The sequence below is a fragment of the Aedes aegypti genome, chromosome 2, assembly GCF_002204515.2.
Source record: "Aedes aegypti strain LVP_AGWG chromosome 2, AaegL5.0 Primary Assembly, whole genome shotgun sequence".
Lineage (NCBI taxonomy): Eukaryota > Metazoa > Arthropoda > Insecta > Diptera > Culicidae > Aedes > Aedes aegypti.
The window spans coordinates 57,586,993-57,602,423 of NC_035108.1; the positions used below are offsets into that span (position 1 = coordinate 57,586,993).

The window sequence follows — 15,431 nt, forward strand, 5'->3', positions numbered from 1 at the left end:
TATTCTTGTATATCGTCTTCTTTTCTAACAATGCTTCCCTGTCATCACATATCTACTCGCTATCTTCTCCATCCGAAATTTCACTATTGCTGTCCTTATAAATTTCTTCTGCTTTCTTTTTAAGTTTTTCTCTATCCGTTGCTAGTTCTTTCCACTTGCTATTTGTCATGTCTCGATATCTTGAAAAATCTTGCTGTAACGTATCTTTCCATGTGAAACTAGGTCTTCCCTCCTTTTTAAAACAGAACTTAAATTTAAAAGCAGATTTCAGTGGATGCTTATTTGGCCTCCTGATAATGTGCCCATAGTAATTCAACCTAGCCACTCTAACTCTTCTATTGATAGTTCTTCCGCTCATCTCTTTCCTCACATTGAATTTTCTCTTTACTACTCTACAGTTATTCCATATCTCTTTCAAAATTAGTTTCTCATATTTGGCTAATTGTAATCTACTACGTTTTGTAAGAGTTGATACTTTTGTACCGTATTGTATAGCTGGAGCAATAACAGTTTTGTATATTAGTTTCCCAATATCCCATGACGGTTTGAACGTTTTGCAAAATTGTACTATGTTCTTAGCCGATTTTATCGCGTTTATTGATCGTTGTCTGGTAGTTGCTGGTCGATTTAAATCACTAGTTAAAGTGACTCCCAAGTACTTAAGCGATTTGCACGTCTTATATTCCTTTCCGTTCAACATAATTTTTTCAGGCGGAGGTTTCGTGGCATTCGGTATTCTTATAAGAACCTGACTTTTCTTACTATTTATTTCTAGACCTACTTCACACAAACAGTCCTCTAACGCTGCAATGATTTTCTCCAACTCATCCTGATCCTCCGTCAATATAAGAATATCGTCTGCAAAAGCGAGTATAATTGGTAAGGTGAACACTCCAACCTCCAAAAGTTTTAGGTTTGAGACTTTCTCAGCTACTCTCTTCAATATGTATTGTATGACGAGATTGAACAAAAAGGGCGATAATGGACACCCTTTTTTTATACCTTTTCCCCGCTTAACTGATTCCGAATACTGCCCTTGCCATCTAATCATAGCTCTATCTTCCTTGACACAGAGAAGAACTCTATCAATCACATGAGTCGGTACTTCCAGATCCATTAAAATATCCTTCAATTTGTTTAGATCTACATTATCGAAGGCTTTCTTAATATCAACTGATGCTACAAACAATGTTTTCCCCGCATTCCAATACTCATCCATGACTCGTTTTGCAATAAACACGTGATCATCTGTTGAACGTCCTTCAGTATACGCCGCCTGATGCAATTCCGGTTCTCCAGTAAACTGCTTTAGCCTATTCCGCAACCATTTTGCATAAGGCTTATACACAGCATTGCATAAGCTTATTCTCCTGAAATCATCCACTGATTTCGGATTGCCCACTTTGGGAATAGGTACCTGTATCGACTTTGTCATCTCTTCAGGCATTTTGTTTTCCATCCAAATTCTTCTCCATATCTGTACAAGACTTTGAAACGTTTCTTCATCTGCATATTTTATATGCTCCATTCTTATTCCGTCAGCACCTGGTGACTTCCCATTACAAGACCACTGTATTATACGTCTCATCTCCTCTGCTGTTGGCGGTTCCGTTATCGGACAAAAGTCTTGCTCTTCAATAAGCGCGATTTCTGGTCCAGCACTACTTTTTAAAATTTCATTCCATATTTTTGTAGTCACTTGAACCTTTTTTTGGGATTTTTTCTTTGCATACTTCTTTAGAAACGCATATGACTTTCTTATCCTCACTCCGACATCAAAATCATTTAGGTTCTGATAAAAGCTTTTTATGACTTTTTCTTCGTGTTGATTAACAGCTCTCCGATACTCCTCTTTTCTGTTATCTACTTTCCATTTATAGGTCAACATGTATGGCTTTTTCCTGTAAATTGACAATGCTTTGTTTAATCTATTCAATGCATTTTTCCTTTTGGGCGTCAACGGTTCCTTGGACGATTTTAATGCTTTTGACGCTGATATTTTCATTATTTTCGTTAGTTTGTCATAACTCTGGTCTAAATCTAATCCTTCATCATGCTGGAACTTCATAAGCTCATCGTGGTACTTTTTCCTTACCACGTCATATTTAAGAGCATTCGCATCTAAGATTTTATGATCTCGATTTGTTCTTTTCTTAACTGTTGTATCTTTCAATTTTACATCCATCAACATAAGAAGATGATCAGTACTTATCGTAGTCCAAAATCCTTGAATAAATCTTATTCTTACATCGCTACAAAGAGCTTTGACAACATGGTCAATTTGACTTCTCCTGTTACCACTCTTCCAAGTAACCTCTGTGTTACTTCCAATTTTTGAAGATAAGTTTTGAAGATTGTGTAGTTGTAAAAATAGCTTAAATTCCTCGCCATTTTCATTGCATTGGTCGAATCCTAGCTTTCTGCCCACATGTTTATAATCTCCTTCTTCTAACACCTCCAGTCCGATTTGAGCATTCCAGTCTCCTAAAATAATTAGTTTCCTTTTTATATGTTCTATGTCGATTTCTTTACTCAACGTCGAGAAAAAGTTGGATGCTTTTTTATTTGGACCATGAACATTCACTAGAATAAGCTTTGTTTTCTTGTTGATTTTAACAGCAGTCGATATGGTAGCGCTTCCAATGTTCCTAATTTCTCCTAGTTCTATACCCGTACCTTTTCTGAGCAGAAACGCTAGCCCTCTAGCTTTGTTGTTTGTGTCCCTCTTTACAAACCATTTATAGTTCTTTGTCTCAACTATACTACCTAAAACATTAACCTCTTGCAATGCTGCTATATCAATGTTTTGCTCCACCAACAAATCGTTTATTTCTTCTCGTTTTTCTGTCTTCATGCAACCTCTCACATTCAGTGTGGCAATTCTAATGAATTTAAAGTTGTTCTCATCTTTTCCTACATTTTGATTTTGCATACAATGAGAAGTTTTTTCTAAATTCCTTTCCATATCGCCTATGCTCTTGTCCTTTTCCATTCGTATACGACTGTCACTTCCATCAGTTTCTTCCCCTACAACCAATTTTTCGGTTTGCTCTTGATTATCAGTATGCTTATGTCCTTCCATTCCTATATATTTTCCGTCCAAAATCTCTACCACACTGTCATAATGATTTTTAACGTTATTGTCACCACAATACCAAACTCGCACAACATTATTATTACCCATGTCATCATTTTCTATTCTTATAACTGGTTCATCCTCCTGATAGATTTCTACCGATGTGTTATGCATTCTGCCAAAGGCAACCATGGCTTCATGGCCTAAGTGAATGCCTAGTGTTCGGATTTCCTCCACAAAACGTTCAAAACCTCCTTCCTCTAGCCCTTCTACCAAAAATGGTTCAAATTCGTCTCTGTGATGCAAAATATAATTCGCGATTTTATTTCTAGTGTCTTTTACGTCTTGAAGTGTTAATGAATTAGTTTTATTCTTGTTGATTTGATCAAGTAAGGCCCATACCAAACAATTCCCGTCGCCTAACATTCTCTTTATTTTGAGTAATTTACTTGAATTAAATTCTTTCTTGTATATGACATTTTCTCTTTTAAACTTGTTATTGTCCTTTGTTTTGATGATATTAACCTTTCTTTTCTCTACATTTTTGGTTTGTTCCGTGTTATTCTCCAAAGCATTAGTATTATCATCTAAAGCCAATACACTACCATAATGTGTTTTTTTACCCTTATTTAACCATAGAATTATGTTGCCTTTCTTTGCATCATTTTTCGTGTATTTTATCTCAACATTTCTCACACTTTCTGTTACTAATATTACCGTTCTTTTTAAAGTACATACTACTTGCTCCCAATATAATTTACTTTGCCCTAGTTCACTTTTATCTTTGATTTCAATTTGATACAAATCATTCATAATCTTTTCGATTTCCGACTCATTTTCATCATTCCAAAATAATTGATGATATATTGCCTCCTCGATACAATCGTTTTCTGTCCTGTTACGTATCAATACTCGCCTGTTCATTTTTACATCATGTTTTACAGTGTATCTTTCGACCAAACCTGATAACCCCGTTATATCTGAATCTTGCACATGGATCATACTACTGAACTGTACACTTTCATCGCCAATATTTGCATAAATGTTCAATTCCTTATTAATCTCGTTTCCAGGTATAATTGGCTTTATAATAAATTTATCTCCATCATTATCGAAAACATTAATGATACTATTCACTAAAGCTGCAGTTGCTTGCAATATCTCCATCTCTACACATTTCTCTCCTGTTTGTATTAAATTAATGTATGTTTCCAATTTATTACCCCAAATACTTTTGAAAACCAATCTGTTTTGATCAACATATTTCGCTATTTCTATTCTGAATGTATTTACATCTTTAAACTGCCGAGTATTATTTGGGTAATTGTATATTTGATCAATTAAAGAGTGTGCTAGTGAATTATCGTCAAAAAATAGAAGTGAGTAATTTAAATCCATCGTGGTAATTGATAGTAAAATAATGAGATAAGAATATTATAATTATATATACATTGATTTACTTACGCTAAATATCAAGAAAACAGTAAAAAGAAATCATCAATGGATAATGATGGTGAATATAGATGACCCAATGTAATTGAGTATAGGAATAAAATATAAATAAGCAACTTACCCTAGTGTCTTTAAAAAGAAATATGAATTCATTCAACTTTTCAACTTTTGTGCATTGAGACAAATTCTCTATATATTTATACACAGCATACAGCAATCCATCTTCGATACTTACAGGAATTATCATTCAAGTTTTCCACTTTTTTTTTCTATGCACAGTTTTGTCACCACACCATACCCCTCACCATACTCTAGTGTGTGATCCTTTGACCATGACGCTTGCTCCTGCGGGGGCGGGTGAAGCGATCATGTTATGCGCGTAGTGCAGTGAAAAAGTGTATAGTATTTTGCGGTAAGCTCAGTGTGGCGACGGAAAAAAACAGCCTTACATCCAGGTAAAATCGTTCTTTATTCTTTATTATTATTTACTCACCTATTACCACTTGAAACTAAATACGTGCCAGGGTCGAAAATTTAATTTTCGATTCGGGAAGTGTAAAAACATTTCATATATCCATTTGATATCTGGGTGTTTTTATGCGGGGCTTACTGTAAATGAAAATGACCTCAGAATGTGTGTGTATTTACTGCCATTCTTGAAATGGGTCGTTGGAATTTCAGTAGAGCTATCACCTTTCATCTCCCGGGCTAAAATTGTCTGCATATATAAAGATATCGAAGGGTATCAATAAATACATGCATACAATTTTCTTCCATAAAAGCACTGCCGGTCAGTGGGAGGTGGATTGTATACACACACACACACACACACACACACCATACCCCTCACCATACTCCTCACCATACCCCTCACCATATCCCTCACTTCCTCCTTTCACTCAAAAATGCCTTAGGCCGAGGGCATAGTTACGCCGCGCGTCAAGCGATGCGTAACGCGACGCGTTTGCGTCTGAACTGTTCTGGCAGGCGTCGATGCAAAACGCATGGTGCAGCGCGTATACATGACAAAGTGAACGCGATGCGATGCGCGTGCAGTCGCGTCGAACCATTCCGTGAAGTGGTTTGACGCGCGTCCGATGCTGTTTCATTTTGTTTATGATGGCGTTCGCTGCAAAAACTTTAAGTTTATGGTTTTGTTAGCTAAAAAGCTTATCGTGAAGTATGTGTATATAAGCAGGACCATCGTTTAAATCTCGTTAATAAAGATAATAATAATAACCATCGTGTACAATTTCTGGAGATAGGTTTCAGCGGAATTTGATACTATTGCAGGTCGCATGATATAAGAATCATGGTACACCAAGTGGCGCATCAGCTACAAGTTTTATGGGACAGACCCCCCTGTTGTTAGTTGATAGGTCATACTCGGCACTATTTTTTTTACTTCCGTACAAAAATCTTACCATGGGAGAATGTCAAAATAGTCGTAAGTACGTGAATTATGACCGGCCTGAATTCTATTTTTATTTAGTTAAAATGTTGTTAATGATAAAAAATGTTGAGCTAGCTTGCCAAGACATTTATTTCTTTGATTTTTCTGGTGGATATTCGATTATGTAGCTGTGCCCCAAGCGATTCAAAACGCGTCACTATGTCATACTTCGCGTCACACAACGCCTATCTGAAAATCTTACAAAAACGCGTCACGCACTGCTTGACGCATCGCGTTACTATGCCATCGGCCTTACAGTCGTTACCACTCTTCTCAATTCTTTATTCACCACTTTATTCCTTCTCGCATTGTACCCTCCACATCAGCAAAATTCACATCTTCACAACTACCCCTTTACAGCAGCACGGCACGCAGTAATCATTCAAGTTTCCATTCACAGTTTATTTCGATACCAGTCACATACCTCAATTTCCCATGTCTCACTGTTACAACACAACCACATCAGCACACTACACTAACCCTCTCCAACGTGTCAAACACTCTCACCATATCCATCCCCGATTCACCCTTCCACTCTGTGCACGCTTTCATTCTCCCGCATAAGGGCGCTGCCATAGTAAACGCGTCGAGCGACGCGTCCGCGTGTGCGAGCCCACAAAGCAGAATATCAACAACAGGAAATCCTTTGATCGCATCGCGTTCGCGGACGCAGACGCGTTACTATGGCCTCACCGTAACTGTTTCATACGTTTTCCCAGCTCTCCCTTCCCAGGCGGCAAACAGCAATGTTGCATCCAACACACAACTACCCACACCAAAAACCTAATGGTTTATCGTCAACACACCCCGACAAAAACACACACCGCAATGTTGCATCACATCCGACGACATACGAAGACCAGACACCCATCTCTCCCCAGCCCACATCCAACAAACATTCGTTGATCACCGCTTCATCCAACACCAACACTAGCAATCACAACCAGCAACCCAGCACCACCACTGCCGTCCAGGCAGTCGACTGATCACCCCTTATTTCCTCTCTCCGTTCTCAACTCACACCCCACGCGCTTGTCTGCTCCAAGGTTCTCACTTAACGTTCACCTACCTCGTTCTCACTCAATCCAAGCAACACAATTCTCTCTATTTTCTCTTCCCTACCACTTCAACATCAACTGCCATTTTTTTTTCTTTTCCTCCTCTTGAGCCGGATCTTCCCAACAGAACTTTCGGACGCAAAATTTTCACTTTTCCAAGTTCCCCAGCTTCAAACAACCGAAAATAATTTTTAACAACCGTCAGTACACTCCGGGAGACTGACAAAACCACTCAAAACCGGCAATCGACAACACGAAAAACGAATCAAACTCACGTCACACTCGACACTTCCGTTTCTCACCGCGTCTCAGAGCCAAATGCGGCCATGAACCGAGTGAATTGGCGAAATATTGTTAATGAGGCTTAAGCAAGATAATTGATGTAAAGCCAAATAAGTAAGTAAGTAAGTAAGTGATCAAACATCAAATTATCAAAACTTGTATATTGTCAATTTGTACACTACTAAGTACTGCAACTGATAGCAAACGCCTCGAAAGACATATTTCTATCGTTTGTGTGGTACGAGGCACGTTTTTAAGCATTATTTCAATGCAATCTAACGTTTAATATGATTTTCACCCCCAGCAAACCAATCAAAAAATAAATAATACCCAAACCCTCTTCAAAATCTTCTGTTGTATACCTATGGTCAATAAATGACTTAATAAATTATGATAATTTGACTAAATGCTGAACGAAACGACAATTCGGTTACATGTCGAAGTGTTGCAAGCTACCCCGTTTGACGGTAACACTGCTTCCTAGGCGGGTCCTGTCGCGCTCGGTTCCGCCTATCAGCATGTACTTCATTTTTGGCGCATTCACCACCAGGCCGACTTTTGTCGCTTCACGTTTCAGGCGGGTGTACAGGTCTGCCACCATTCCAATTTGGAAATTTGTTCTGCCGACAATATCCATATCATCCGCGAAGCAAACAAATTGGCTGGATCTTGTGAAAATCGTACCTCGGTTATTGAAACAGGCTTTCCACATGACACATTCTAGCGCGATGTTGAACAGCAGACACGAAAGTCCATCACCCTGTCGAAGTCCTCGGCGGGATTCAAACGAACTGGAATGTTCGCCCGAAATCTTCACGCTGTTCTGCACACCGTCCATCATTGCTCTTATTAGTCTTGTGAGCTTCCCGGGACTCGTCCATGATTTTCCATAGCTCTTCGCGGTCAATGCTATCATAAGCCGCTTAAAAATCGATGAACAGTTGATGCGTTGGGACTTGGTATTCATGGCATTTCTGGAGGATTTGCCGTACAGTGAAGATTTGGTCCGTCGTCGAGCGGCCGTTGACCAGCTTGATAACTTCCCACAAACTCATTTGCTATTGGTGATAGACGACGGAAGAGAATCTGGGATAGCACTTTGCAGGCAGCATTTTTTTTTTTAATTTCTTTATTAGTATCATTCCAAACATTACATTCATTATTTCTTATATCTAGGTGTTCTGTGTTAGGGGTCATGCACAAATTACGTCACGCTCCAAGGGGGGGAGGGGGTCGAGCCAAGCGTGACAAGCCTTACAAAATTTTCGGAGGGCTCATACAAAAAGTTTGACAAAGGGGGGGGAGGGGGTCGAAAAAGTTGAAATTTAGCGTGACATAATTTGTGTACCATCCCTTATTAGACAACACTATCATCCTAATTTGGTAAAACAATTCTAAGATTTTATTAACATTTTATTAATAACATATTACATTTCATTTGCCGTAGCAGTTCAGATTTTTTACAGGTGAGTTGATTTCACCTGCTTATAAGAGAAAAAAAAACGCTTGTAGGCAGCATTCAGGATAGTGATCGCACGATAGTTTTCACATTCCAGTTTGTCGCCCTTCTTGTAGATGGGGCAGCTCTAATGCCATCCTTACCAGCGGCCTTGTTATTCTTGAGCTGGTTGATGGCATCCCTAACTTCCCTCAATGTGGGGGCAGGTTGGTTTCCTTCATCCGCCGTGCTGACGTAGTCACTTCCTCCGCTGTCGTGACCCTCTGCGCCTGTGTTCTCCGAGCTATTCAGGTGTTCATCGTAGTGCTGCTTCCACCTTTCAATCACCTCACGTCCGTCCGTCAAGATGCTTCCGTCCTTATCCCTACACATTTCGGCTCGCGGCACGAAGCCTTTTCGGGATGTGTTAAGCTTCTCGTAGAACTTTCGCGTTTCTTGTGAACGATGCAGCTGCTCCATTTCTTCACATTCCGCTGCTTCCAGGTGGCGCTTTTTGTCCCGGAATAGGCGGGTTTGCTGCTTTCGTTTCCTTTTATATCGCTCCACGTTTTGTCGCGTTCCTTACTGCAGCTTTGCAGCCCGCGCTGCATCCTACTCCTCCAAAACCTGCCTGCATTCCTCGCCTCCTTGCGGCGGCGACGTTCGGGTGTTTCAGCCGCTCGAGATTGTACCGGGGCGGGCGTCGGTACCGTACATGGTTGATGACGAATAGTTTTGGACGCAGTTTCACCATCACTAGATAGTTGATCAGAGTCAAAGTTAGCGCCACGATTCTGACGTCGGTTATATCGGAGAAGTGCCGTCCATCGATCAAAACGTGGTCAATTTGTGATTCTGTCTGCTGCGGTGATCTCCAGGTGTATCGATACGGGAGGCTGTGCTGAAAGTAGGTGCTGCGAATGGCCATGTTCTTGGAGGCGGCAAAATCTATCAGACGTAGGCCGTTCACGTTCGTCAGCCGGTGGGCGCTGAACTTTCCAATCGTCGGTCTGAACTCTTCCTCCTGGCCAACCTCAGCGTTCAAATCTCCTATGATGATTTTGACGTCGTGGCTTGGGCAGCGGTCGTATTCGCGTTCGAGCTGCGCGTAAAATGCGTCCTTGTCATCATCAGTGCTTCCGGAGCGAGGGCTATGCACGTTTATGATGCTGAAGTTGAAGAACCGGCCTTTGAGCCTCAACTTGCACATTCTTTCGTTAATCAGTCACCACCCGATCACGCGCCTTTGCATATCATCCATTACTATGAAAGCTGTTCCCAGCTCACGTGTGTTGCCGCAGCTCTGGTAGATGGTATGATTACCTCTAAACGTTCGCACCAATGCTCCTGTCCAGCACACCTCCTGCAGCGCTACGATGTCGAAACCGCGGTCCTTCAGTACATCGGAGAGTATGCGAGTACTTCCAATGAAGTTGAGAGATTTGCAGTTCCACGTACCGAGTTTCCAATCGCTAGTCCTTTTTCGTCGCTGTGGTCTTTGCCGATTGTTCCTGTCCGTATTCTCTCGTTGACGTTCCTGTGCTGGTGTATTTTTACGGCTGGCTTGCAGGGCCTGACACCAACCCCATAGATTTCCGGAGGACCATTCCCCCTAAATGTTCGGAGGGCCGTAGTGCGCAGTTTAGCTTAGAGTCCTTTTCTGGCACTCGTACGATGATCAGCCGCCCCTGACATGGGGAACAGACGCTGTTGTGAGCCGCTCCTAACATGGAGTACAGACGCTCAAGGTTTGCAGAAGCAGAAGCAAAAGCAAAACCCCCCTTCCCTGACATCATACGACCAAAGTTCCCACCGGGGGTTGGTTACCCGATCTTACCCAAGGTTACTCGTACCCCGGCCAGCACCACGAGGAGGTAGGGATAGGAGTTGCTGGGCAAGAGGCTAAGGACCACACAATGGGGTCTATTTTATTCCTGTAGGTACGCGAGGTAGCAATGGTACGCCATGCCCAGCCATTTATCGCGCCCACTACGTAGCGTTTTCTTATATAATAATTCAGGGAAAAATCTAAAACTAGTGATGCATAACAAAAAATGACTCCAAAAATTATGTTTGAAAATGTCATGTTATGGTCGCCTCGTTATACCGTTCTATGACACCATTTACCGTGCACACTAGTGCATCATTCACCGTGCGTATAGTTTTCGCCAAGATTGAATTTAGTATCTTGAAGAAACGTTGTTGATGGAGGAACTATGTTGCTAGTAGTGTGCGCACTCATTTTTAAGAGTATTCAAATCTTCACTTATAATAAAACCATAAAAAGTTTAAAAATTGGCTAAATAATTATTTTTTTATTTAAAATCGTTATAGGAGGTTTGACCATGCCATATTCACTCAAAAACTAAATTTGAAGTATTTTAATGACGTCATAACAATAAATCTTATATGACCGAATAATTGCATGCCTTTTACACTAATGCACGGTAACAGGAACCATGTATATTGAAAAGGATCCATTCACCGTGTATTTGGGTTTCAACTGAAACAAAATAAAAAAAAAATCTAATTTGCATGAAATCTCATTGCTCATACGATGAAATACATCTTACTAATAGTATCCACGGTGAAAACTTTTTGAAATTTTGAAAAAATTTCATACTCTATCGTTAAAATAAAAAATGTGAATTTTTGACGTTTCCACTAAGAATGTTGAAAAATCTCATTATCAAATAGAATTCACATGATTTTGACTACATAAACTAGGGTTTTCAAAATGCTATGTGACAAAAACTACTTCATTTCATCAGTTTTATCTTATTTTGCTGACAAAAGAATAATTTGTGAAAATTGTATGGATATTCTGTAAGAATTTGTATATTTGCACGGTGAATGGAGGCCGCACAGTGACTGGTGACTTAACGGTACAAGAAAATAAATTCGGTTTTTTTAACCAGAGTTGCAGTATTTATTACTAGAAATATTATTTATTTGACAAGGTTGGCAATATACTTATGACTATATTGTGTGGTACGGTGGATGTCACAGATTGAAATACTATGCTTGGTAGTGGATGCTACTATGGGCATGGTCACAATTACTGCAGTACTCAGTGATTTTTACCAGATTGTAGTAGACTTAACAGATTTTTGTAGTCGGTTGAAAATCGTTGGTGCAGTTCTTAATTCTACCATGCATTCGGTAGATTATACAACAAAATTTGTTTGCGTGTATGCAAATAAAACCAATTTCATTGAGGAACAACTTCGAAGACAGGACATGTTCCGATGTAAATGTTGTGCCAAGAAATAAAATATGTATTATATTGTATGTAACTGAAATGGTAGTTTTCGCTGAATACAAGATTAATAATTGATAATAGTTTAATATTTAATTGTCAGACGTCCCAACTGTACTGGGAATAAATGAATGTTTGACTACCCTCGACTATTAACAATCGCTTGCGCTAGACTATAAAAATAATTGACTTTTGATGGGTCGCAATTATTTACTCACCACTTACGGTAACATCTGATTTCTCGCGGAGGTAAAATACATCAGACATGGATTCAATCACACGTACCTGGAGGCAGTGCTTCCAAACGTTCCACTTCGATTCCGACTATTTCTGGTTAGCAGATGCTCTCTGCTTGATATCTGGTAGGCATACATAGAATCTAACGGTTTGGACACTAAAACGAAATTGTGCGAATTTCAGAACAACGTCCTCCTCAAACAAAACACTTTTCAATACGAGTTCTATGGACAACTCTGAGCATACTCCACGCCTTTCAATACAGTTGCTTCGCAATCCAGTTGATCAAATGCTACCAGCAGTCCCCGTTGGTCAAAAAAAAAATTGCGGCGATCGTCAATCTGATGATCCCACTTGGAGTTGCCGTTCGGCGAGGAATGTGTCTGGCCTATCACCGTGAGGCGGTTCTGAAACTGAAGAAGTACATTAATTCAAAATCTTGCCAACGAGAGGACGTCGGTTCGTTGGAGTTACGAAGCCAACAATATCGAAAGGTCAATCGGAACTTGGCAGTGTTACATTGTGTAACTACAGCGAGCAGCGTTCTTTGGGTTTAACAACTACCGAAAAGCTAAACATTACATATAATTTGCAATTGGATTAGATGGACAAATTGATGTGAAGATTTGCGAAAAAGTTACACGTCTTCTCAGTGAGAATCGAACTCACGACTCCCCGATCTCTAGTTGGGGCGCGTTAACCACTACGCCATGAGAGGACTCATGAACGCAGAAGTTAACCTGAATTCGATTTCAGCTCAATAATCACGTGGTCCTCTTTCGCAAAGTGCACCTCTTTCGGAAGAATTAGATGCCCATCGGTAGTTGTTAAACTTCCACTCGGCTGGTTGGCCGTAAACCACGATTCATAATTAAAACAAGTATTTATCGAGCAACGGACTCATGTTCCGTAACCGGTCGTTTGAGAACGTCGCGACCCATTGGAAGCCCACACAATAGAAACCTCAGCCAGCGCAGTTGCTGGCTAGTGTAGTGTTCTATTCCTATACCTAAAAAACAATGCGCTCTCGGGCTAGGCATTGGATATATATAGAAAGCGTTGTGTTTGGATGGGCATCTAATTCTTCCGAAAGAGGTGCACTTTGCGAAAGAGGACCACGTGATTATTGAGCTGAAATCGAATTCAGGTTAACTTCTGCGTTCATGAGTCCTCTCATGACGTAGTGGTTAACGCGTCCCAACTAGAGATCGGGGAGTCGTGAGTTCGATTCTCACTGAGAAGACGTGTAACTTTTTCGCAAATCTTCACATCAATTTGTCCATCTAATCCAATTGCAAATTATATGTAATGTTTAGCTTTTCGGTAGTTGTTAAACTTCCACTCGGCTGGTTGGCCGTAAACCACGATTCATAATTAAAACAAGTGTTCTTTGGGTGTTTTCTACGGGATTCGACGGAGACCAAGTCCATTCAATGCCTTTAAAAATGACAGAATGGCCAGGTGATTAACACTGGCTATGCCTTGGATTCGGCCCACCGTTTATTGCGGAAGTTGTCCACGAGGCTGACCCTTCATTGGTCGAAAGAGGCAGTCGTTCACCAGAATGTGCGTAGATGTTACCGGACTCCCTGGATTTCTGATTTTGGGAGAATGATTTTCATCATAATTGACACCGTTTAAGCATAGGGGAGCTAAAACTTCAAAATTTGCATCAGTCTATTGCAAACATTGTAGGTGAAACCGATCAAGATTTTCAAATTGTCATAAATTATTAAAGATCACGTTCAGCCGCCCTAATGCACACATACTGCCGTTCTACGCATATTTGTCCCGCGGTTCATAAGGTTCACATAAAACGTGGGACTAGTAAGCGTAGAAAGGCAGCCTAGCTCTAAGGCTAGACGAAGCAAATTACGTCGATTATAAAAAATAAACACTCGATGCATATTTTATTGCATCAATTTATTTAATCATCGCATGGTCCGGATTATAAAAATCGCCCTTCGGTAGATCGCAACTATTCAATCGTCACTAGTCATAGAAAATCACTTCTTGTGGAAGCTAAGTAAGCTTAACAGCAATCCCATAAACATGAACCCAATCTCACGTACCTGGAGACAGTCTTTTCAAAAGTTTCACATTGATTCAGATTACTTTTGGTTGGCAGATGCCCTCTGCCTAATATCTGGTAGGCATGTATAGAGTCCGATGGTTTAGACACCTAAACGAAATTGCGCGCATTTCAGAACAGCGCCCTCCTCAAACAAAGCATCTTACAATTCATGTTCTATGGACAGCTCTGAGCGTACTTCACGGCTTTCAATACTGTTGCTTCGTTATCCAGATGATAAAATGCTACCAAAAGTCCCCGTTGGACAAGGAAATGTTCACGTCAATGGTGAACCTGGTGTTCCCCTTTGGAGTTGCCGTACTGCGAGGAATATGTCTAGCTTATCACCGTGAGGCGGTTCAGAAACTGAAGAAGTACATCAATTCGAAAACCTGTCAACGAGACGACGCCGGTTCATTCGAATTGCGGAGGCAACAGTACCAAAAGGTCAATCGGAACTTGGCAGCCTTTCATTGTATAACTACAGCGAACAGCGTTTCTTGGGCACTAACCATTGGATTGCACGGGGATGATGTGTTCAAAATTCCTTTCAAATCTTCAGGATGGATCGGGAAAACGATTGATGTTGTCTATGCATTGCTGTTGATTCCGTGGTGTTTCACGCTGTGGTACAGTCCGACACAATTTGTGCCAATTTTGAGCTTTTTCAACACCGAGCTGCAAATAGTTGTGGCTCAGTTTGAAAGTCTGTTCGGGAAAGTTGTCGCAAATTCCTCTTCTATCAGGTAAATTTTTCAGGCTGCTTGGGCACGTCAGGAGTTAATCATCAATATTAACCTCCTTTTCCCGAGCAGCCTAGATAGCCGCGTAGTGTCGGTAGCGGTTGTTTCAACTGGCTAAGAATTAACACTACGGATTGCCTGTTCCGGTGGTAAAAGTCCACCTCACAGGTGACCCCTAATTTATGGTGTGATGCGTACCGTGCCTAAGAATGAATGGTTAGGGGGGTCTAAATAAAACCTAACCGCAAACGGAGCCTGTGGGGTACCAGGGCGCCCTCCACAGTATTGAGTCCTTCCTGTGCTACCCGGAGCAATGGTGCAGGTGACCTTGTGTTTCTCCGAGATAATCGGCTGCCCTTCTT

At 40.8% G+C, this 15,431-nt stretch overlaps 1 protein-coding gene across 3 annotated transcripts; it reads left to right on the forward strand.

Annotated features, from left to right (window-relative positions):
- The first annotated feature begins 12,185 nt into the window (after positions 1-12,185).
- LOC110675575 lies at positions 12,186-15,159 on the forward strand. 3 transcript variants are annotated; one of them, XM_021840907.1, is made up of 3 exons: positions 12,186-12,380; positions 12,439-12,749; positions 14,889-15,159. In XM_021840907.1, the coding sequence occupies exons 1-3, from the start codon at positions 12,284-12,286 to the stop codon at positions 14,931-14,933; spliced, it is 453 nt and encodes a 150-aa protein (XP_021696599.1). In that variant the 5' UTR covers positions 12,186-12,283; the 3' UTR covers positions 14,934-15,159. The 3 variants fall into 3 exon arrangements, with proteins under 3 accessions (XP_021696599.1, XP_021696598.1, XP_021696597.1); XM_021840906.1 differs by lacking the exons at positions 12,186-12,380; positions 12,439-12,749 and adding exons at positions 13,576-14,404; positions 14,463-14,773; XM_021840905.1 differs by lacking the exons at positions 12,186-12,380; positions 12,439-12,749 and adding an exon at positions 13,576-14,404 and having other exon boundaries at positions 14,463-15,159.
- Positions 15,160-15,431: the final 272 nt, after the last annotated feature.